Source organism: Anoplolepis gracilipes, chromosome 12 (assembly GCF_047496725.1).
Source record: "Anoplolepis gracilipes chromosome 12, ASM4749672v1, whole genome shotgun sequence".
Classification (NCBI taxonomy): domain Eukaryota; kingdom Metazoa; phylum Arthropoda; class Insecta; order Hymenoptera; family Formicidae; genus Anoplolepis; species Anoplolepis gracilipes.
The window spans coordinates 2797972-2821302 of record NC_132981.1 but is presented as its reverse complement, the minus strand read 5'-3'; the positions used below and the strand labels follow the sequence as shown (position 1 = coordinate 2821302).

General features: G+C 29.6%; 3 protein-coding genes across 3 annotated transcripts; all 3 read left to right on the top strand.

The window, feature by feature from the left end:
- The first annotated feature begins 1086 nt into the window (after positions 1-1086).
- Positions 1087-7852, top strand: LOC140672034 (uncharacterized). The gene is made up of 6 exons (XM_072903827.1): positions 1087-1239; positions 1550-2228; positions 3178-3527; positions 5566-5715; positions 6398-7100; positions 7226-7852. Exons 1-6 carry the CDS (start codon positions 1105-1107, stop codon positions 7564-7566), a joined length of 2358 nt encoding a protein of 785 aa, XP_072759928.1. The 5' UTR covers positions 1087-1104; the 3' UTR covers positions 7567-7852.
- Positions 7853-8009: 157 nt separating this feature from the next.
- On the top strand, positions 8010-13873 carry LOC140672082 (uncharacterized). The gene is made up of 8 exons (XM_072903921.1): positions 8010-8245; positions 9062-9536; positions 9864-10094; positions 10194-10475; positions 11209-11393; positions 12160-12631; positions 13160-13390; positions 13488-13873. Exons 1-8 carry the CDS (start codon positions 8024-8026, stop codon positions 13826-13828), a joined length of 2439 nt encoding a protein of 812 aa, XP_072760022.1. The 5' UTR covers positions 8010-8023; the 3' UTR covers positions 13829-13873.
- Positions 13874-15839: 1966 nt separating this feature from the next.
- On the top strand, positions 15840-23235 carry LOC140672086 (uncharacterized). The gene is made up of 8 exons (XM_072903925.1): positions 15840-15995; positions 16855-17329; positions 17716-17946; positions 18122-18425; positions 20841-21003; positions 21777-22251; positions 22562-22792; positions 22898-23235. Exons 1-8 carry the CDS (start codon positions 15855-15857, stop codon positions 23233-23235), a joined length of 2358 nt encoding a protein of 785 aa, XP_072760026.1. The 5' UTR covers positions 15840-15854.
- Positions 23236-23331: the final 96 nt, after the last annotated feature.

Genomic DNA, 23331 nt, shown 5'->3' with positions numbered 1-23331 from the left:
ATTTATTGTATATTTTATTAAATACTAATAGTTTTTCACACACACGCACGTGTGCCCATATTATTTATGTATTTTATTTCAGTTATTATCATTTTATTATTATTAGTAATTATAGTAAAGATATTGAAATTTATTAAATAATATTTATAAATATATTAAAAAAAGACAGTAAAACTATTAAAAATAAAATATTAATTTATATTTTTTGCTCTCCACTTGTCAATGAAAGCAATGTCACGAGGGATACGTAAGTATTTGTCAAAGGTTGCAGCGTGTATTATTAATATTAGAATATTAGAAAATTATTATATGTTTATTTTATTTTAAAATTATTATACATGTATTTATTATTCTTAAGTCGTATAGTATATATCAGAGAATGTAAAACTTTACTTTAAACAAACTTACATTTTCCACTTTAAATTAGTTTTGATCTCACGAAGATATGTCAACGCATTGCAAGGTACTTTGCGCAGAACGGATGCTCGTCACTTGGCCGCCTCTAGAAAGAAATATATAAATTGTGTTGCAAGCTATATTGCTTTCATATATAATTTGAAATATCAAAAACTTCTACTGTAAAAGCTGCAGTATATTTATCATATTTTCGTATAACTTGAACTTTCAAAGTAATCTCTTATTATACGTAAGTACGAACTATTTTGAAATTGTAACTGTATAAACTTATAATATATGCATCGCATACGATGCACTGGGTTTCTCGGAAAATTGATAAATTGCATGTATCGCAAATTTTGCCTGGCAGTATTTTTTTATGCACGTTGTATAGTTCAAGCGACATCGGGTAATAATACTATAATCAAGCAATTTGCCGACCCATTCTCCCAGCTTAAAACATGCATGTATATACTTTGATGTACGAGTGGTTCAACTCTACTGTCTTCTCGCGAGAATCGATAGTTTTAGGATAAGCGACAGCTAAGATGGATGAGGAGGGGGAGATGCTACGAGTACACGCGTTATATCAGCGTGACAAATCGATTGATAAAAACTATCAATGCTTAATTACATTGCTATATGCGCTATTAAAGATGTACATCTACGAGAGATTGGTGTGGAATCGTCTCGTGATGAGTTTCGAGGATGGTGTTTTGGAACAAGGATGCTGCTTACGCATTGTCGAGTTACAAGACTTTGGCATGGCCCGTAGGAGTGTGGCCGATTGATGATGACACTCTTTATTCAAAGCTACGGTGGTTGTTTGCGGTCGTAAGCGAGGTAAGAATAAGGGAGAAGAATATTTATTTTTATTTTGTCTATTGTTTTAAAATTAATGAGAGATAATCAAATATGATATTAATTATTATAATTCAAAATAATGCAACCTTTTCATAATATTTAAAAATATTTATATTACAATTTTTTAATAATCCGTTTAATGTATTATAAAATATATGGGAAATAATCATTTTTAGTCAAGACAGAAAAATTGAATTTTTTTTTTATCTCTACGAATATAAAAATAAAAAAAGAGAGAGATCTACAGACACTTTTATCAGTCGCGATGATTAACATAGCGTTATTCCAGATTTTGCTAGTGATAACACTGCTGATGGAGGTCTACCTCGCCTGCGAGAATTCCTCTGGCGACCCGATTGATACGTACGTGGTAACCGCAAGCGCGATGCTAGTACTTGTCAAACTCATCCTGCTGCGGGTGCAACGATCCACCCTGTCCATCAATCTATTTTCCGCTATTGAGGACTGGTGTAACGTCGAGGGCGCGAGTTCGCGCGAGATCATGATGTACCACGCACGCATGGCGAGAATGATATCGTTGTCCCTATTTTATTCCGGATTCTTGGCTTTTATGTTGTACATGTTGCGACTGTTGCCTGTCGTGACTGCTAACGAGAGGACGTTTTACCTTCCGACGTCCTGTCTCTTCGAGTCTGTCAGCAGTCTTCAGTACGTCCTCATTACATGTTATCAAGTGATTCAGTTGTTTATTACATACGCCGGAAATTGTTGTACGGAGGGAATTTTCGTTGGTATCACAATGCATCTCTGTGGACAGCTCGAACTTTTGATGATCGATTTCCGGCAGATCGGCCAGCGCAGTCACAAGCGCAAAAAGCGTAACATTGTTGAGGACCTCGTAATCAGACATCGACAACTGATAATGCTTACCGAGACTATTGAAGATACTTATAATGTTATAATTTTGACTCAGATCTTTACCAGTGCCATTTTGATATGCGTAACAGGTAGGTTCGCGAGACATTTCTATCATATTTCTATTATATTTTTATGCATAAAGAAAACTTTAAATTTATTGGTATTAATATAAATTAATTAAACAATTTAATCAGAATTATAATATTATATGTATATATATATAATAATTCTGATTAAATTTTTTAATTATTATTTAATGCAAAAAAATGTGAAAACAAAATATATATAAAACGTTTGAAAAATTTTACATCTTCCTCTAATTAAATGTTATACAAATAATTATTTTATTGTAAAAAGAAAAATTTCAAATTTTTTTTTGTAAAATAATCGATATATTATGATAATATTTCGAGTTTATGTCTCTATTATATATCTACATAATTATACATGTATTTTGCAATAAAAAATAATTATAATGAATTTACTAACGTTAGTTAACTAAGTATAGTTTTGTATATTACAATTTTTATTGTAAACATTTTTGTTATATAAGAACATTATATATACACAGAAAAAAAGTAAGTGTCAAATCAAAATTTATATATATTATAATCTTATTTTAATGCTACAAATGTCATTTCAAGAATAAAATAATTATTTTAACTCTAAAAAAATTATAATTATCGATTTGAACATGTGTTATTTTCTATCCAACATTTTTTTCTCTCCAGTCAAGAAAATTATTCTTAAATAACAAGGATATATTTTTTTTTGTCAAATTATATAAAATGTCTTCATTCAAGCAATTTTTCTTTATTTAACGCAATGTAATCTCATTTCAAGATTTACATTTTGAAACTAAAGATATTGTCAAAGTAAGAATATTCTTTTTTTCTGTGTATATCATTAAAATACTGCAGTCATCTGTAGTTAAAATTAAATTTGTTTAATTCTTTTTGCGAGTAAAATACTTCTCATATCGTATAGCCTGAAAAATACAACGCGGAAAAAATCAATAAAGAACTATACTGGTTTAAGGTTTCGGACTCATGGAATCTTTGCATATTCACGACACAATTATGACAACGAAGAGCATTGTGATAATGATTGTCATGTTGCTGCAATCCTTTCTATACTCGTATGCGGGCGATAATTTGAGAGATCAAAGTGAGGCCTTGTCCTTCGCGGTTTATGACAGCAATTGGTGCGATTTTTCGATCAACGAGATAAAAGATTTAACGTTTATTATGATAAAAACAAATGTACCTATTCGTCTGACTGCCGGAAAGTTTTTCTACGTCACACGTGCCACGTTCACGGATATCCTCAAGACAGCAGTATCCTATTTATCTGCTTTACGTGTTATGATTGAAAAACAAGGACCAAACAACTAAACTAAGTATTACATGCTTTAAACTTATCGCAAAAAATTATCATTGTTAGAAAAATATTGTAAATAAAGATATGAAGGATTTTTAAAAAAATTTCTTTCATAAAAAAATAATTTACAATAAAATTCTCCGTAAGTGAAGAATACTAGTTATGAAAAGTTATTTAATAAATATATTTCTTTATAAAATTAATAATAATAAATTTTATATTAAAATCAAGAGAAGAAAAGTTTGCTGACACACATAATTCTCTATTAATCTTTCAATTTAATATACGATAAATAATTATTTATCTGCAACAGACAGATTTATATTTAAATAAATTAAATTTATATCATTTAATTTAAAAAATATTAAAATAAAATAAAGAAAATAATGCATCTACACATATATGTACATAATCGAAACAAGCACGATTCTCTCTATAATCATTACTGCAATAAAAAGATATTTTATAGCAAAAATAAAAAATGTAATCGGGTAAATTTTTTCTTAGCAAAAATTTTGCGTAAAAACAGTTTTCTACACTTTGTCGTGATACGTTGAAAGCATAAAAGTAGGTGATAAATAAATATACAGGGTTTCTGTAAAGTTTCTATCAGTTCCCACCTCTATATTTCGGAAACTGCTTAAAATTTGGAAAATCGTGAAACATGTGTTCAATCATTTCGAGGGCCTACTCTTTTAAGGGAATTATCCCCTCAAGGGGGTGCAAGAGAGACTCAACTTAAAAATTTCAAATGACCCTTCTATTTCTTATTACACATTTTTAGCTTATCAAAACTACTATCTCGAAAGTTTTTCAAAACGCTATAATAAAGTATTTTTTCATTAAATACTTTTCGAGTTATTAGGCTCGAAAGTTAGAATATTTTGATATAAAATATAAAATATCTTGTTCAATAAAATATCTAAATTCAAAGACACTGTTACTTGACAAGAATGACAATGAAACTTCCGATATGATTAGCTTTGCCTTGCCAATATAATTATTCGTTATCAGCATACAATTATTCGTTATCAGCATACAACATATATATGTATAATTGATTCTACACACACATATATATATATATATATATATATATATATATATATATATATATATATACAGGGTGTCCCGAATCATACTTAAAGACGCATTCTTTGGTCAATTTAGAGACGATTTTTCCTTAGCGAAAATGTCGAGGGAAGTCATCATTTTTTTGCAAACTTCCAATTTTTGTCATTAAATATCTTTGTTACTAAGCTTTAAATTAAAATTTTATTAAAGTAAACCATCTGAAATTAATTAAAGAATTTAATTATGTTAATATTTTAATTCCACAAAGTTTAATTTGCAAAAAAGTCTTCTTTTTCAATCGCTTATAACTCGAAAATTATTGATGCTTCGACATTTTACCTGAGAAAAAATCGTCTTCAAATTGGCCAGAGAATCTGCTCTTAAAATATGATCCGGTAGTTTCGGGACACCCTATATTATATATATATATAACTAGTATTATGTTAGTTTATATTTACAGTAAGCTAAATATATATTTCGCAAGGTAGGATCGAAAGAGAGAAAATTTAATTGTATGTATTATATAAAAATAGTCTAATAAATCTATTCATTGATATTGCATTTCATATATTAAATTTGAGAAAGAAAGAAGAAAATACTTATCCGTGTATAGGCTTCCACGATGTGTTCCTTCAGCTGATCAGTGTCATACGATCGTGAACTTTTCAACACGATAAGACTTTGTTTTCATGTGATAAAATTCTGCAACTGGGTGAGAACCCTAGATCGGAAAGTAACACATGCACTAATATTAAGCTGTTGCATCAATGACACGTATTAGCGCTGGGTATTCATGAAATTGTTTATTAAATAATCGATGCCGACCAGAGGGTTAAAAGTAATATATTAATACTTAATAAAGACTGTACGTAAAAGTACGTTTGGGGTGCATAGCAAAGTGCATCCCGATCAATAATAAATGAATGCTGCTTCAGTTCTCCTGGCTGCCCTTATTGATTACGCGACCCTTAACATGCGAGGATGGTGTCCAAGATATGGAACAAGGAAATGGCTCGTGAATTTTCTCTGTATAGGAAGACAATGTTGACAATAGGTTCGTGGCCGTTGGATAGTAATCGAAATTTTGCAAATTTTCGTGCCCTGATTTTCACAATCATACAGGTAAATTTAACAGTTTGATAATATTACATATAAGAATTATCTAAAACTACCATTTCGTGACTGCATAAATTATAATACAAAGTTTCCCAATCGTAGAAAGAGTCTCTGATTCAGTAATAATAGGTGTGAAGTAAAATGTTACATATATATTTCTTTGTGTAATCAAAGCAATAAAAAAACAGTCCTTTTGAATTTAATGCCGTCGCAGATAAACACATAAACACAGTTTTATGCACAATCGATAACGCTACATGGTAACATGTATTGACATTATTTTTTTCCTCTTGACAAACACGAATATTTTTCATAATTTATAAAGAATTTATTTAACTAAATTTTAATATATAATTTATTAATTTTTGTCACAAAGTTTAAATATAAGAATAAAAATACCCTTATATATAATTTTTGCTAAATATTAACTAATTAGCTCATAAAGTTTTTATATTTACATAATTGAAAATTTAATTAAGTTAAATTTATATAAGAAGAAAACCAGATAACATATAAAAATTAATTAAAATACCTTCATGTATTATATTGTTGACCAGTTTGTGCTTGTTGAAAGTTTTATATCTTGCTTTTAAGATTGAATCAATATTTTGTAAACGTGCATTTAAATTCTTTTCTGCGCGGGATAAAATTAAAATAAATCAATTTCACGTATTATTTATGTCGACAGACTATTATGGTAATCTACATAGTTATTAGTTTAAACGTGCACGGCATACTGAGTATTTTCGTCGACCAATTCGTCCTGGCATCATGCAGCACTTTGAGCATCGTAAAGATAACGCTGATACGACTGCATCGCGATGATCTGCTGAAAAATCTGTGCAACGCGGCTAACAATTGGACGTGCCTTGCGAGACAAGATCATCGACAGATCATGCTTCGCTATACTAACCTGGGCAGATTCGTCTTCTTCTTTCAGATGGGTTCCGCGTACTTTGTCACCGTCTCGTTGGTAGCCGGGCCGCTTTTATCGTTCGCGATGTCGCCAACTTTAGAGAATGTCACAAAATCCAAGGAACAGATGCAGTTGCCTCACGAAATGATCTGTCCCTCCAACATGCCAGTCGTTTGCTACGGCATATATATTCTTCAGACTGTTCAGCTGATGTTCACAACCATAGGAAACGTCGGCAGTGACGTTTTTCTCTTCGGTGTTTGTATGCATCTCTGCGGTCAATTGGAGATACTCAGCCTGGAATTATTGCAATTTCACGATGGAAAGAAGACTCGTTTTTGGAATAAAATGAGAATGATTGCACTGGCAAATAGACACTGTTTGCTTTTGGATCTAGCCGAAGGCATTGTAGGTACACTAGATACTATCTTGATAGCTCAACTGGTTCTTCACGCTTTGCTCATATGTTTATTAGGTACAATAATTTAAATAAATTGTATTTTACTTTTTTCATCGCCAATATTGTACCCACTTTATACAATTAATCTTATAAAATCAATTAAATTATTAATTTAAAAATAAATGTCAAGCATTTTTCAGGATTGCAGCTTATCGTGTCGTTGGCGATTCATGATTTTGTTGTGGTAGGGACGAGTATAATGTCGTTCAATGTAATAATGATACAACTATTCTTGTACAGTTATATGGGGGAAACTTTGTCGTCGAAAACGGAAGCGATCTCCCAAGCAGTTTATTTGAGCGAGTGGTATAATTTACCTGCGGACATTGTGCGAGACTTATGTTTTATAATAGCTCGTGCCAATGTGCCTACTCGCATAAAAGCGGGTAAATTCTATTACATAGATTTCAATAGTTTCAAAAATGTTCTAAAGGCGTCAGTTTCTTATTTTTCGGTGATGCAAATTATGTTCTCTCAATAATTGTTAGAAATATAAATATATATTTGAGATTCAAACACATTTAATTTTCACTTTTTGCTCCTCTGGGCGATGTACATAAAAAGTAAAAGAAAAATGTATTTTACTTACATACTTGTTATATGTCATTTATCATCTGGCAACAGATAAATTGTATGGTATACAATTGTGATATAAAACGTCAAAACTGCCAGTTTAAAATAAAACGTCATACACTCGAAGCAGTGAGTGAAACGTGTACGTAAACGTTCTCTCTGACAGTTCGCATGCAACAAAAAGGTAGCTATTCCACATCGGCAACAATTTCGAAAAAAAAAAAAAAAATAACCATGCGAATTCTGAACTATGACAATTTGACGTAACGCTTTATTGCAATATTCTCTGCATTTTGTGATAATGCGCACGTTAAGAGCATGGAGGCGGGTTGATAAGCGGGTATATGTTTCAAAATGAATAAAAAATGAGTCGGAATACCTACCTGCACTATCGTCAATGTAGCGAGCGGATCATCGGCATCAGTTACAGTCATTATCTAGACCCAATGGAAGGTGAACGATGGAAGAACGATATTGCGTACGCAATGACCCCATTTAAATTGATCGCGTGGCCCATCGGCGTTTGGCCGCTACAAGATTACAACTTCTATTCATTATTACGCAGTGCCCTGGGCACTTGCGGTGCGGTACGCATCTTTCCAGTTTGACCTCGATAATCATCGATGCGTGATTGTTCGAGGACGTTATAGACAAATTTCTGTTACGTTGCAAAGCAAAACTGCTGCTCTAAACGAAACCTCAGTGTCGCGATAACAATTTCATATTTTTGCCGACCTTCAGGTGATTTTTTTCCATTGTAATAACAGATTGAATGGGTACGATTGTAAATCGGAAAACGTCTATAAGAAAGATTCTTTCCTTATATTTTATGTGTGGTTTTTTTCTGAATCATTTAAGGATATATAATTATTGTGAATAAAATATTCTACCTGTGTGTTTTAAAAATTAATTATTTACGGCTAACAACTGCGTGAGAAATAAATAAGATAAGTTATATGTTAAAAACGTATTTAAACATATTTAATTAGATCGTTAAATATTTAATTTTGATTTTTTTAAATATTATAATTGCTATTTAAAATTCCTTTAAATAATATTACTATTTAAATAATTTTTATGATACAAAACACGTGTTACTTTAATAACATTTCTTCTCGTTATTTTGATATTCAAAAATAATATAAAACTGACAGTGAATATACATTCAAATATGTAATCATGTACAATACTTTGACATTTATAATACAGTTGAAATTAAATGCAGCATTTTTGACATAAGAAACTAATTACGGATTTTAGAAAAGAAAAAAAGGAAGAGAGAGAGAGAGAGAAATTGTCATTATCATTAGCATTTAAATACGAATATCAATAAAATTTACTTAAAGTCGAATCAGATTTTTTTCTACATACAAAATGTTATACACGAAGAAATATATCAACAGGGTTTAATGGTGATCTTGCCTTCCATTGAATTATACATGGGCTGTACCGACGCGGAACAGAATGTGGACTGCGTCATGTTAATCTGTTGCGGAACACTTGGCGTGCTAAAAATGATATGGTTCCGCATTTATGCAAACAACTTAACTGACAATTATAGCTCCGCCCTGAATGACTACCTGACGATTGAGAACGAAGAAGAGCGTGCGATTATGCGAAAACATGCCTTTATAGGAAGGATCGTTTCCTGTCCTATGCTATGTTTCTCTTACATTAGTTGTATAATATACGGGCTGATTCCTCTCCTCGGTTACGATAAAAGAAACCAGATCAACGTAACAAACGAGGACGTGATATTAGAGTATGCGATACCATCGGCATGCACCATGAAATATTTCAATGCTCCAGCAAGCATGTATAAAGTTTTGTGCCTCATGCAAGTTATCGCGATGATACTGTCGACTAATGCTCATGTCGGTAATAATATCTATTATCTCATAATCTTGTGTAATTTTTTATTTAATTAGTATCAGTCAAATACTGTGGAAAATTTTCAGAGAATATTATTTATATTATATTAGTGTAGAAATTATTTATATTATTTTATTATTTTAGAATTACTTATGTTATTTTATTTATATTATTATATTATTTTTAAAAAATTTTTATTAAATAAAGCATCTCTTTTTGTCATAAAAGAAGATTATTTGCTGTATATCTGGATATATATGTATATCTTTTAATTGAAGTAAGAGTGCTAATATATTATTCTGTATTAATTAATTAACTTTTTTTCATATAAAGGTAACGACGCGTTGTTTCTCAATATCACATTACACATTTGTGGTCAAGTGAAAATTCTGAGAGCTCATTTCATCAAGTTTAATGTTAAAAGTCCGCGAGTTTACGCTCGTTTCAACGCGCTAATTCAAAGACACTGTTACCTGATAATGTTGACCAGGAAACTGACCAATATGATCAGTTTTGTTTTGTTGGTGGAACTATTTATTATCAGTATATTATTATGTATAATGGGTGAATGTCATGTCCGTTATGAGATTGATTCTCGAAATATGTAATTTACGTTATAAAAATTAATTTATGTACTTAACGGGTGAATTATTCTTTTCACAGGATTTCAGTTTATCCTAGCGTTGCAAAGTAATGACACCGTTATGATGACAAAAAGTTTAATGATACAAAGTGCCTTTCTGACACAATTAACAGTGTACAGTTTAATCGGGAGTTATCTGAAGTCCCAGATGGAAGATATAAGATTTTCCATCTATCAAAGCACTTGGTACAATCTCCCTGCAAAACTGATGAGGAATTTAATCTTTATCTTTATGCAGGCAGAATATCCAGTCACTTTGCAAGCTGGAAATTTCATAACGATAAATTTGTCAACATATATGAGTATCTTAAAGACCTCTTTTTCCTATCTATCTATACTTCGTGTAATGTTGGAAACATGAAACATAACAAGTGCGTGTAAAGGAAGTCTACTAACTGTAAGTATTATACATGATGCGTGTTTTAAAAAGTATATAAAACATAGTTTATTAAAAAAAAAATGTTTGTTATATTCGCTATTTACAGTAGGGTTTGTGCCAAATCAATCTTTTACAAGCAATCTTAAAATTATATATATATATATATATATATATATATATATATATATATATATATATGAAATTCTTACTAGATTAAATTATTATACTGTAATGGAAAAAATTTCTTAATATATAAATGTTATTTACCCACAATGCCTCTATTAGTTAGTTTGCCAATCTGTAACATAAAGAAAAGAATAAGTTACGTATATGCTCACTTTTAAACTTTTGAATCTATATTTAACCGAATGAATATGAAACTGTAGCATAACATGTATGTTCGATAAGGAAAGTGTAGAGAATTTTTTCTGACATTTTGTAAGAGAAAGAAATATTTGCTCGACGAGCAACAATTTAGAAAGCATTGTTATATAAATTCTTATTCAGCGACAAATTTGCGTAAAGTTCTCTATATTTTGTTAATAATGTATGGATGCGTGAGGAGCGTGAAGGGTAGCCTGATAAGGATGTATACCTCTCATGTTGAATAAAAGATGAGTCCAAGTATTGTACTTACGTCGTGTCGATATAGCGAGCACATCATCGGTTATTGGTCTCAGTTAGAGTCATTATCTCAACAATGGCAAGTGAACGATGGAAGAGAGACATCGTATACGCAATGACCCCGTACAAATTGATGGTCTGGCCCATCGGCGTTTGGCCGCTGCAAGTTTATAACTTTTATTCGCTATTACGTAGTGTCTTGGGCATCTGTGGGACGGTATGCACCTCTTGAATTTGATGACGTGATGATCATTGACGCGCGATCGTTCGAGGACAATACAGAAAAGTTTCTAACGATGCTTTAGACAAAAAAAAGCTTTGGTGTCGCGATATTAATACATATTCAGATTTCTTCGTACACTTGACAACGCACGTGATGAAATCAGTTTTTACCAGCGTAATGGATAAGTCGTACAATATAATCGAACACGATCGTAAGTCATTGAAAAATATCTAACAATAAGAGAAATATTTTTCTTTTTATAATTTACATTCTTTTATTTCTTTACATTAGAATTTTTAAAGATAGCACAGATATTTTGAGAGAAATATTATAGACAGCACCAGTTGAAATAAATATTACACTTCTCGTGTCGTGATTTTATCATTCATAAAACTAACGATTATGTATGTATGTGAAAAATAAATTAAATAAATATGTTGCAAAATTTTCAATAGTATCAAATCTTGATTGCTCGTGAAGAATTATTATGCAATTTTTATCATCGCTTTCTTTTGTTAATTTATAATAACATTTTTTCGATATTTTTATATTCAATTAATTAAATTTAAATATATAAACATATGATTGGTGTTTTGCATCAGTTCTAGAGAGAAGGGAAAAAAAACGAGACAAGAAAAGTGAGAAAGAGAGAGAGAGAGAAATCATGATATTCATATTTAAATATAAATATCATTAAAATCATAAAATTAAAACTCTCTTTTTGTTTACAAAACATTACATACGAGTAAACATATTACAGGGTTTAGCTGTCATACTACCTATCTGTGAGTTATCCATGGGCTGCACTAACGCGGAGCAAAACGTGGACTGCCTCATGTTTATTTGTTGCGGAACTCTTGGTATACTAAAAATAATATCGTTCCGCATTTATGCAAATAACTTGACTAATAATTACAATTCTGCCCTGCGCGATTACTTGACGATCAAAAATACGGAAGAGCGGGCCATCATGCGAAAACACGCTTTTATCGGCAGGATTATTTTTTGTCCTCTAATGTGTTTCAGTTACTTTAGTTGTACAATGTATATGCTAAACGCTTTGATGGCTTATGATGAAAAAAATCGAAATATAACGAATGAGGATATTATATTAGAATTCCCAGTACCATCAAGATGTACTTTGGAGTACATCCATGCTCCAACAAGCATGTACAAATTATTAGTTGTTTTGGAAACTTTTTCATTGGTAATAATGTCTAATGCTAATGCCGGTAATATTTATTGTTTGACGTACTTTTTACGTATTTTTAGTCTTTAAATAAAATCTGACTGTGAAATTTTAAATATATGAATTTATATATCATTAATTTTTTTACTAGTTCCATTAACGCAACATATTTTATCCTTTTTAACTATTATAATCAACTTTGCTAAAACTCGAAAGTTTGCATGATTTGAAATAAAATATGTATAAGTAAAAATATTTACATAAATAATTATATATAAGTATTTTTTACATAATAATATTACACACAACAAATTCAAATGTTTATTATAAAATATATGTTTATTGTAGACATCATTAAAAAGACACAAAAAAGTTATAAAAACATTTTGTATAAAATATACATAAATAACAATTAGATAAACAAAAATTAAAAGTAAGAGTTGAAGTAAAATTATTTTAAAATAAAGCCAATATAACATTACTACATGCTACATATGATACACATTATCTAATTATAATAATAAATATCAGTACCGTGTTTTATGTGTCAGTATATTTTTATTTTATACAGGTAATGACGCGTTATTTCTCAATATTACTTTACACGTTTGTGGCCAAGTAAAAATTCTAAGGACCCATTTTACTGACTTTGATATCACACTCCCACGAGTGCATGAGCGTTTCAACGCACTTATTCAACGACATATTTACTTGATAAGAATGGCCAGAGAGCTCGCCAATATGATTAATTTTGTTTTGTTGATCCAATTATTTTTTATCAGTATACTTCTATGTATAATGGGTGCATATTACGTCACTTATATAATCATTTCGTGAAACACGTAAATTACATATTTATAAAGAAAAATTTATAAACAGTATACAAATATTATTTTCAGGATTTCAGTTTCTGATAGCGTTGAAAGTCAAAGATACCGGCATGATGACGCAAAGTCTAATGGTGCAAAGTGCTTTTCTGACACAATTAATGATGTATAGCTTTATCGGACATTATCTGAAATCTCAAATGGAAGAAATAGCCTTGTCTATCTATCAAACCACTTGGTATGAATTCCCTGCCAAAATAACGAAGAATTTACTCTTCATCTTAATGCAATCAGATTCTCCCGTTTCCTTTCAAGCTGGGAATTTTATTACGGTAAATCTGTCAACTTTAGTGAGTATTTTAAAAACGTCTTTTTCATATCTATCCGTACTTCGTATTATGCTTGAAACGTGAAATCAATGTGTAAATAAATACTTTACACATTGTAAATTATTATAAGTGAGACAATAGAAATACACAAATAGTATATAGAAATATATGAATAGTATATTAAAAAGTTATGTCAATAAAATTGTTAAATTATAATTGTTATTCACAATAATGTGTCTGTGCCAATTTAATTAATTTCACGTAATGTCAAATATACATAGATTATGAAATATACATAGATTTGAATTGTTATTATTATTATTATTATTATATTATAGAGAAAAAGTTTTCTAATATGCAATATTATTTACCTGTAATGCATTAGCCCTTTCTCCGTATGTCAACTTTAATGACATAAAATGATAACATAAAAAAATGTGTTATTCGTTACATTATCACTTTTGAACAGATTGAATTCGTACTAATTGGTGTTAGCCAAACAAATAAATTGTAGTACAAAGATATGAATGTATATACATTTGTGGATATAGCGGGCGGATCATATGTTATTGACGTCAGTTACAGTCATTATTTTGACAATGGCAAATAAACGATGAAAGAATGATCGCATACGCGATGATCTCTTTCAAATTGGCTACATGGCCTATCGATATATAACATTTACTCGTTATTACATTTTAAGCACTTGTTATGCGGTATTTTTTGAAATTCGAAGTGCAAAAATGATACGAGTCTTCTTGAGAAATATTATAGCACCGCTCATTTCATGATTCTATTTTAGCAATTATATATAAAACAAATTAGATAAATAATACGTTATAAAATGTCATACAAACTTTAAGTAAATTAAATATTAAATTTTTTTGTATTTTTTATATTTTTGTATTATTTTCGTATGTTTTATATTTGGACATGGAAAAATTTTTTATTTACGCAAGCTTTACTACACATATACAATATTATTTTTTGCATTATTTTAATATATATAAAATTAAAATTAAATATATACATATATAATAAATATATAAATATATGATCATAGGTGTAATACTTTGCATCTATTAATTAGCCTAAAATTAACGAAAGTGGGAAAGAGAAGAAATATGAGAGTAAGAAAATAATATTTAAATAAATATGTTTATTAGTAAAAATTAATTAAGTTAGATGTGAGATATATTTCTTTCTGAGCACGCAACAGTATGGGAAAATGTATTAACAGAATTTAGTTGTAATTTTTCTCTTTATGGAGCTATACTTGAACTGTACTTTATTCCTATGCAAACAAATCGTGTTTATTTGTACTTCATATAATGTTTAGAGTGTAAAATATAAGGTGTAAATAAAAGAAAACTACTGCAAAAAATCTATAAATTATAAATATTTAATACGTTTGAAATAACGTCGAAAATATAATATCAAAAATATAAAATATAATATTTTTAAAATAGATATATATATATATATATATAAAGATATAGTAAAAAAATATATACATAAAAAAGTGTTTATTAAATTGTCACGTTAATAAACTCACTACCTACAGTAGACTGTTTGTGTCAAATTAATATTTTCTATACAACATAAAAAAATACACATACTTAAAATTAGTAATGCAGTATTACATTTGGACATTTTCTGACATATTGAATTACTTACCGCGTGATTCTCTATTATTTAATTTTGCTGGATGTAGAATAAAAAAATAAGTTATTTACTACATATTTTCACTTTTTAACACATTGAAATCCATGACATTTATCTGGAAGGAAATAGAGGTGAACTAAAATATAATCGACATATACACACACAACGAACGAAACACGCACAGTTCTGTCCAACATTTCACACGGTAAAAAAAAAGAATAGACAGATAACTTAGAGGGTATAGTCTAGTGTATATTCTTATTCAGCAACACAATTTTGCGTAAAAGCATAATTCTCTATACTTTGCCGTAATGCGTTAAAGAGCGGAAGGGCAGGCTGATAACGGATATACGTCTCAGGCTGAATAAATAATGATTCGGAATACCGTCGTTCCGTCGAGCATGTCTTGGTTAGTCGCGTGAGTTACAGTCATTACCTCGACCCGATGGCAAGCGAACGATGGAAGGACGATATCGCATACGCGATGACCCCCTTCAAATTATTAACGTGGCCCATCGGTGTCTGGCCGCTTCAAGTTTATAACATCTATTCGCTAATACGATGCATTTTAGCCACTTGTTGCATGGTACACATCTTTTGATTATGATCCCAACAATTTTCATCGCGCGTGATCGCGTTTGACAGTATAGATAGAGCAAGTTTTACGTTGATGTCATTACGATCAAATAAAATTTTTCTCTCAAGATGAACAAGTGTAATGCTAAGATTTCTGGATCAAGTGCATTCTATTGTTAATAACGTGAAACACTTTTTCCATAAACATGATAACGCGTCGAACGGATAGGTTGTATATATTGACATCATCGTAAGCTATGGAAAATTGATTAACGGAAATATTTCTTCTAAAGCTTATTCCTCCTTCATTCTATGTGACATATTGTTTACTTCTTATGATTCTTTTATTTGTGATTAATCTCGTGTTAATAAGATATTTTTCGGCAATATATCATATAAAAGACTACTAGATAAAAATAAAGAAGTAGTACTCAAATTTTTATTAATATCAATTTCTTTTATTATGTAATTTATTATGTAATTTTTTAATTTTAATTCTTGAAGTATATATTCACTAATTTTTTAATTTAATTTTAAATTTTTCATATAAAAGAATTAAAAATATGTGTAATTTTGATTATTTATATTAATAACATTTTTATTTTGTTTTATTTATATTAATGTTTCTATTTAAATCTTACAATTAAATTATGTAATTATCTAATTTTCTAATTAGATAACTAAACTTAATAATTTTTCTATAGTAGCACACACACACAGAAACATTATCAGATTTTAAAACAGGATGATTATTTGTAATTAAATATTAATATTTATCAAAGTCCGACGACCTAGAATTGGGGCACATTTTTTTAGACATAGGAAGAACTATTTGAATGAGAAAATATATCGTTTACGCATATCAACAGAGCATAATAGTGATCTTACCCACCATGGAAATTCAGATGGGTTGCACCGATGCGGAGCAGAACATTGACAGCATCATGTTGATCGTCTGCGGTATACTAGGAGTATTGAAGACAATATGTTTTCGCATTTATGCGAAAAATTTAATTATCAATTACGGCTCAGCTCGAAATGATTATTTGACAATTGAAAACGCGGAATATCGTGCCATTATGCGAAGACATGCCTTTATCGGAAGAATTCTCTCCTGTTTCATGGTGTGCTTCTCTTACTTTAGCGTGACGATATATTCGTTAATTCCTCTTCTGGGTGATGAGGAAGAGAACCAGATGAATATAACGGAAGAAAACGTCGTGTTGGAATATCCGATGCCATCGAGATGCGCGTTGGAATATTTCAATGTCCCGGAGAGTTTGCATAAAATAATATGTTTCTTCGAATTTATCGTGCTAATACTTACGTGTACTTGTAATCATGGTAACATCCATTTGTTGCTTTATATGTTTGTCTTGCATTTTTCATGTTATCAACGCTTATAGAGAATATATTTATATCAGAATTTTTAACGTTAAATAATTATTTCTATCATATAATATTTTTTATTAATTTGTTTAATGTGATCTATCTGTTTATTGTATAGAATCGAATATTATATATAGTATAATGGAATATATAATAAAAGAATAAAATATATATATATTTTATATATGAGAGAAAATATATAATTTTATTTAATTATAAAACAAAAATAATATAAAGTTCAACATTCATATTAACATTAAAATATGTAAAAAAATCTACTCTTTACAAATTGAAAAAGAATAATAGTCACCATTTTTCTTAATAATTTTCTTTTTACAAAGGTAACGATTCTCTATTTCTTAACATTACATTACACGTTTGTGGTCAAGTAAAAATTTTAAAGGCCAGTTTCATCGACTTTGATGTTTCAAGTTTACAAGTCTACGATCGCTTTAACGCTTTAATTCAAAGGAATATCTATCTGATAGAAATAGCTAAGGAACTAGCTAATGCGATCAGTTTTGTTTTGGTGACGCAATTATTTCTTAGCAGCATCTTGTTATGTATAATGGGTAAATATTTTATGGCGTTTATAGATTTATAAAATATATAACTAACGTCACATAAAGAGAGTAAGATATATATATATATATATATATATATATATATATATATATATATATAGAGAGAGAGAGAGAGAGAATTACACATATTAAATATTTATTAAAAGTAAATAATTTTTTTCAGGATTTCAATTTATCTTAGCGTTAAAAATGAACAATGTCGTCATGATGGGAAAAAGCTTAATGGTATTGTGTACTTTCCTGACGCAACTAACAGTGTATAGTTTCGTCGGAGATTACCTGAAATCCCAAATGGAAGAGATTGGACTTTTTATTTACCAGAGCGTTTGGTACAATCTTCCCGCAAAATTGACGAAAAATTTAGCCTTCATCATTATGCGGTCACAATCTCCCGTCAAGTTGCAAGCTGGAAATTTTATTGTCGTGAACCTAGCAACTTACATGAGTATTCTAAAAACCTCCATTTCGTATTTATCCGTACTCCGCGTAATGGTAGAAACGTGAGATATAAAACATGTATTATATATATATATATATATAATGAAAAAATCGTACAAATTACAAATTCACATTTCAAAAATGTGAATTTCAGAAATATATAGGAATCTATAGAGGTAACAGTTTACTACATGTTTTAATAAATCATATCACACAATACGATCATATCTATTCGTGCCAAATCAACAGTTTCTTCTCATACAATATAAAAATTATATACTTGGAAAAACAGCTGTCTTTGTATGTTGCAATCATATAAAAAGATTTAATTAAGTCTGTATTATACTTTTTATAAGAAATGTTCGACTTTTCCTTAGTGTTTATTCTTTTATATTTTCATAATAATAACGTATTCTTACACTATTTTGAAGCTATCTTTATAGTTGTAATATATCACTGTACACATGTTATTGTAAACTAAATATATTGATAATTATCTTTTACTTCCGCTTTGATGATTAATGTCACTTGTCTTTTGACACTTAATAAATCAAAAAACTTATCGCAAATAAATGCACTATTCGATTATTCATCATAATAAGGACAATATTTATAAATTGAACATAGAATTTGTAAGATCAAACTTTCAAAAAGGAAAATAATTTTACCAATCGTTCGTTCAGTTCGTACAACTACCATAATGTCTCCCCATAAACGTTGGAATGATGATATTTCATGTCTCTCTACTTATAGAATGTTCATGAAAATACTCCGTATTATATGGTCGCTGCAAAAAAAAAAAAAAAAAAACGATATTCACGACCATGCAATGGAGTTTAATGACAATTCTGAAAATTATAGCATGTAAAATAATTATAAAGTATTTTTATAAACAGTTCTTGAATTTTTTAAAATATATATTTATATAATATTATCATTTGTAATCAGGTAAATAAAATCAACATAATCTCTTAATTTTCTATTCTATTATGAAATATTAAGATATTAGAAGACATTTTACAGATGCGTTTTAATTGTTTTTTCATACTCATTGTTTATTATACATATACGTACAAACTGTATTTTGTAATAATTAGTTTTGCGAGTAGCACTCAGAAATTAATGTAGATCAATGAGAAGAGAATTTGCAGAAGATATATAATACGTAAAAATTTTTGAATGTCACCTGCATATGTATAAATATTAAAATATTTTTAAGCATATGTTTTTATTTTCTTACAATTATTAAAGTAATTTTTCAATCATTAATCGCTAAGAAAATCAAAAATTTCAATCACTACATCAATATATTTAAATACCGGAAATCCTGTTAGCAGCAGTATTATCCGTTGAAAATTCTCATTTCTTTTAAAATTAATTTCTTCTATTTTATCACTTTTATTATAAACAAGTATAATTTTACTTTTTTTTTATTTTGTTTCAATCGATAAAATGATAGACGCGGAAAAAAAGTATTTTGCTCGTGAAGATGATCTGCTGTATTTGATGTCATCGTACAATTCGTAAATTGATCGTGCGCTGACACAATAACATTACGTAGAAAATTGTGCGCATTATCGAATGTTCCACAGAGATGCGTGACAGATAAACATTTGTCACTTATCTTACCATCCTAAAGACCGGTTGCGGACGTTAGTGTGTGGAAGGGATATATGCGTATCGAAAATAGCAATTTTTCTCGAGGGGCAAAAATAAGCCATCGATCTGGCCAAATAATATTCAACAAGATCGTAATTTTTCTAGTTTTTTTGAAGTCAAAACTAGCAACTGAAATTGAAAACAAATTGAAACAGTGATTCTCTTCAGGCGTAAAATCGATTATGTGAGTACCTGGTCAGTGGCTTGTAATATTCACGGTAAGATATCATAAATAATATAACATACAATTTAACTACCATCTTAAATTGTAAGAACAAAAAATATTTATACAAAAAATTCCTAATAAAAATCCACAGAGTAATAAAATTGTAATAATCTGTTTTACGCGACGATTGATTGGTTTCGTTCACGAAAAAAAGAATTGCGTGTGATAATGACGGCGACTATGAGACTAGTCACCTCCTAGATACATTATATGTAGATAGAGTTTTATCTATCTCATTGTATGTATCAAAATAAAATAACATGCAATACAATCTACGTATACATAACCGAAACGAGCACGATTCTCTTTCTAACTGTAATAAAAAGATATTTTGACGGAAATAAGAAAAACTTGGAAAGTGTAATTGCGTAAACTTCAACCTAGCAAAAAATATTTTGTAAAGTAAAAGCATAGAGTTCTCTATACTTTGTCGTAATGCGTTGAAAGCATAATAGCAGGCTGATAAGCGAATATATATGTCTGAAGCTGAATAAAAAATGAACCAGAATACCATGCATCATGTCTATATACCGAGCACATTATCAGTCATTGCCATCAGTTACAGTCATTACCTCAACACAATGGCAAGCGAACGACGGAAGAATGATATCGCATATGCGATGATCCCCTACAAATTGATAACATGGCCCATTGGTATCTGGCCGCTTCAAGTTTATAACGTCTATTCTCTAATACGATGCGCTATTGCCATTTGCTTCATGGTATGCATCTTTTGAATTTGACGTCAGTGATGTTTGTCATGTGATAATATGAGGACATACGTAAAACAACTTCTACATCGTGTTGATCTAAATAAAATTCTGATATCGTAAGCACTTGAGCCTCTGTATGACAGACATTCTATTATTGACAGCGTATAAGGTTTGAAAAATTTTTTTGGATTAATATCATCGGGGGTGGATAGATGAACATGATCGTAAGCTATTGGAAGTTGAGTAAGACAAACTTTCGTTCCTCTTAAGATTTACGACTCATATTTCATCATTCCTCTATTCGTGCTTATTCTCATGCTTAGGGTAACGTAATCATTTCTAAGAAATTCTACAGCGAGTATATACTATACATTCTTACGTAACATTCATTTTGTGTACGAAAGAAACTAGATCGCAAAACAATATCGCAGATTCTGATAGAGATATCCGGTTTTTTCAATTTTTATATTTTTTCAATACTTTTGTCAATAAAATTATTTTACATAGACAATTTTTATCACTTTTAATTCTAGTAGCATTTGAAATAAAAAAATCTTTAAATATACATAATTACATATATATATATATATATATATATATTTATATCCATCTATTTTAGCACCCTTTTACGTTATAAAACATAAGATACACTAGATTAAAAAAAATGCTAATTGCAATTGATATTTGGGAATAGAAAATTTGCACGAACTTAGAATTAAAATATATTTTTTCTAGATATAAAAATGTATAAAGAAAATATATAATTTGCACAATACCTACAGAGCCTAATGATGATCTTGACTTCCGGCGAAGTCTACATGGGTTGCACTGACGCGGAAGAGAACGTGGACTGTCTCATGCTAATGTGTTGCGGATTACTCGGTGTACAAAAGGCATTATGCTTTCGCATTTACGCAAACAATCTGACTATTAATTACCGTTCTGCATTGAATGATTACTTGACGATTGAAGATATGAAAGAGCGGACCACTATGCGAAAACACGCTTTTAAAGGGAGAATTTTTTTCTGCAGCATACTGTTTCTTTCTTACTTTAATTGTACACTATTTGCGCTCATCCCTTTTCTTCACAATGATCACAATGAGCAGATGAATGTAACGAACGAGAACGTCGAATTAAAGTACACTATACCATCCAGATGCGTTTTGGAATACTTTCATACACCAACAAGCATGCATAAATTTATCTGCTTCATGGAATATATATCGCTGATGCTGACAAGTTCCAATAATCACGGTAATATCTGATTTCGTCTATTATTTCAAATAGAGAATGTGGAAATTTTATGTTAATATATAATCAATCTGTAACACATATATATAAGTATTATAATTATTATTATTAAACAATTAAATATTAATTATTATTAAATAATTAAATATTATTTATTAAATATTAAGTACTATTTGCTATATTATGTAATACATATGTCTCTTAATTACAAAAATAATAATTTAATTATAATAGTAATAATAAGTATGATTTTTTGTTTATCAATGTAATGAGTCAGTTCCATGCATTATAATTTATAATGCATTTGCCAAAGGTATCGACGCATTGTTTCTCAACGTTACGTTGCATGTTTGTGGTCAAGTCGAAATTTTGAAGACCAGATTCATCAACTTTGATTGTACAGGACCGCGAGTCTACAAACGCTTCAACGCGTTAATTCAGAGACACAGTTACTTGATAATGCTGGCGAAGGAACTAGCTAATGCGATCAATTTTGTTTTGGCGTTGCAATTATTTCTTAGCAGCATCTTGTTATGTATAATGGGTGAATATTTTATGCCACTTATAATAGATTTATAAAACGTATAGCGTCACATAAAAAGAGAGAGAGAGAGAGAGAGAGAAAGAGAGATTAAATAATTTTTTTCAGGGTTTCAATTTATCTTAGCGTTAAAAATGAATGATGCCGTTATGTTGAGCAAAAGTTTAATGATATTGTGTACTTTTTTGACGCAACTGACAGTGTATAGTTTTGTCGGAGATTACCTGACATCCCAAATGGAAGAAATAGGACTCTCTGTTTATCAAAACACTTGGTATAATTTTCCTATAAAATTGACGAGGAATTTAATCTTCATCATTATGCGGACAGAAACTCCTGTCGAGTTGTATGCTGCGAATTTTGTGATAAATTTATCAACCTACATGAGCATCCTAAAAGCCTCTATTTCGTATCTGTCTCTACTTCGCGTAATGATGGAAACATGAAAAATCATATTTATAAATAAATAACGCAAAAAGCTTTTGTCTCTATTATATTATATATTAATATAATATAATATTTACCAACGTAGAGAGAAATTT

Bases quoted from the DNA above. Each gene is read 5' to 3' on its own strand.
- LOC140672034 (XM_072903827.1), top strand. From the start codon at position 1,105: ATGGTGTTTTGGAACAAGGATGCTGCTTACGCATTGTCGAGTTACAAG. The intron at 1,240-1,549 runs GTAAGAATAAGG...GCGTTATTCCAG, and splicing joins TGTTTGCGGTCGTAAGCGAG to ATTTTGCTAGTGATAACACT. The intron at 5,716-6,397 runs GTAAATTTAACA...TTATGTCGACAG, and splicing joins TGATTTTCACAATCATACAG to ACTATTATGGTAATCTACAT.
- LOC140672082 (XM_072903921.1), top strand. From the start codon at position 8,024: ATGAGTCGGAATACCTACCTGCACTATCGTCAATGTAGCGAGCGGATC. The intron at 10,095-10,193 runs GTGAATGTCATG...TTCTTTTCACAG, and splicing joins TATATTATTATGTATAATGG to GATTTCAGTTTATCCTAGCG. The intron at 13,391-13,487 runs GTGCATATTACG...TATTATTTTCAG, and splicing joins TATACTTCTATGTATAATGG to GATTTCAGTTTCTGATAGCG.
- LOC140672086 (XM_072903925.1), top strand. From the start codon at position 15,855: ATGGCAAGCGAACGATGGAAGGACGATATCGCATACGCGATGACCCCC. The intron at 18,426-20,840 runs GTATTTATCCGT...CATTGCCATCAG, and splicing joins ATTCTAAAAACCTCCATTTC to TTACAGTCATTACCTCAACA. The intron at 22,793-22,897 runs GTGAATATTTTA...AATTTTTTTCAG, and splicing joins CATCTTGTTATGTATAATGG to GGTTTCAATTTATCTTAGCG.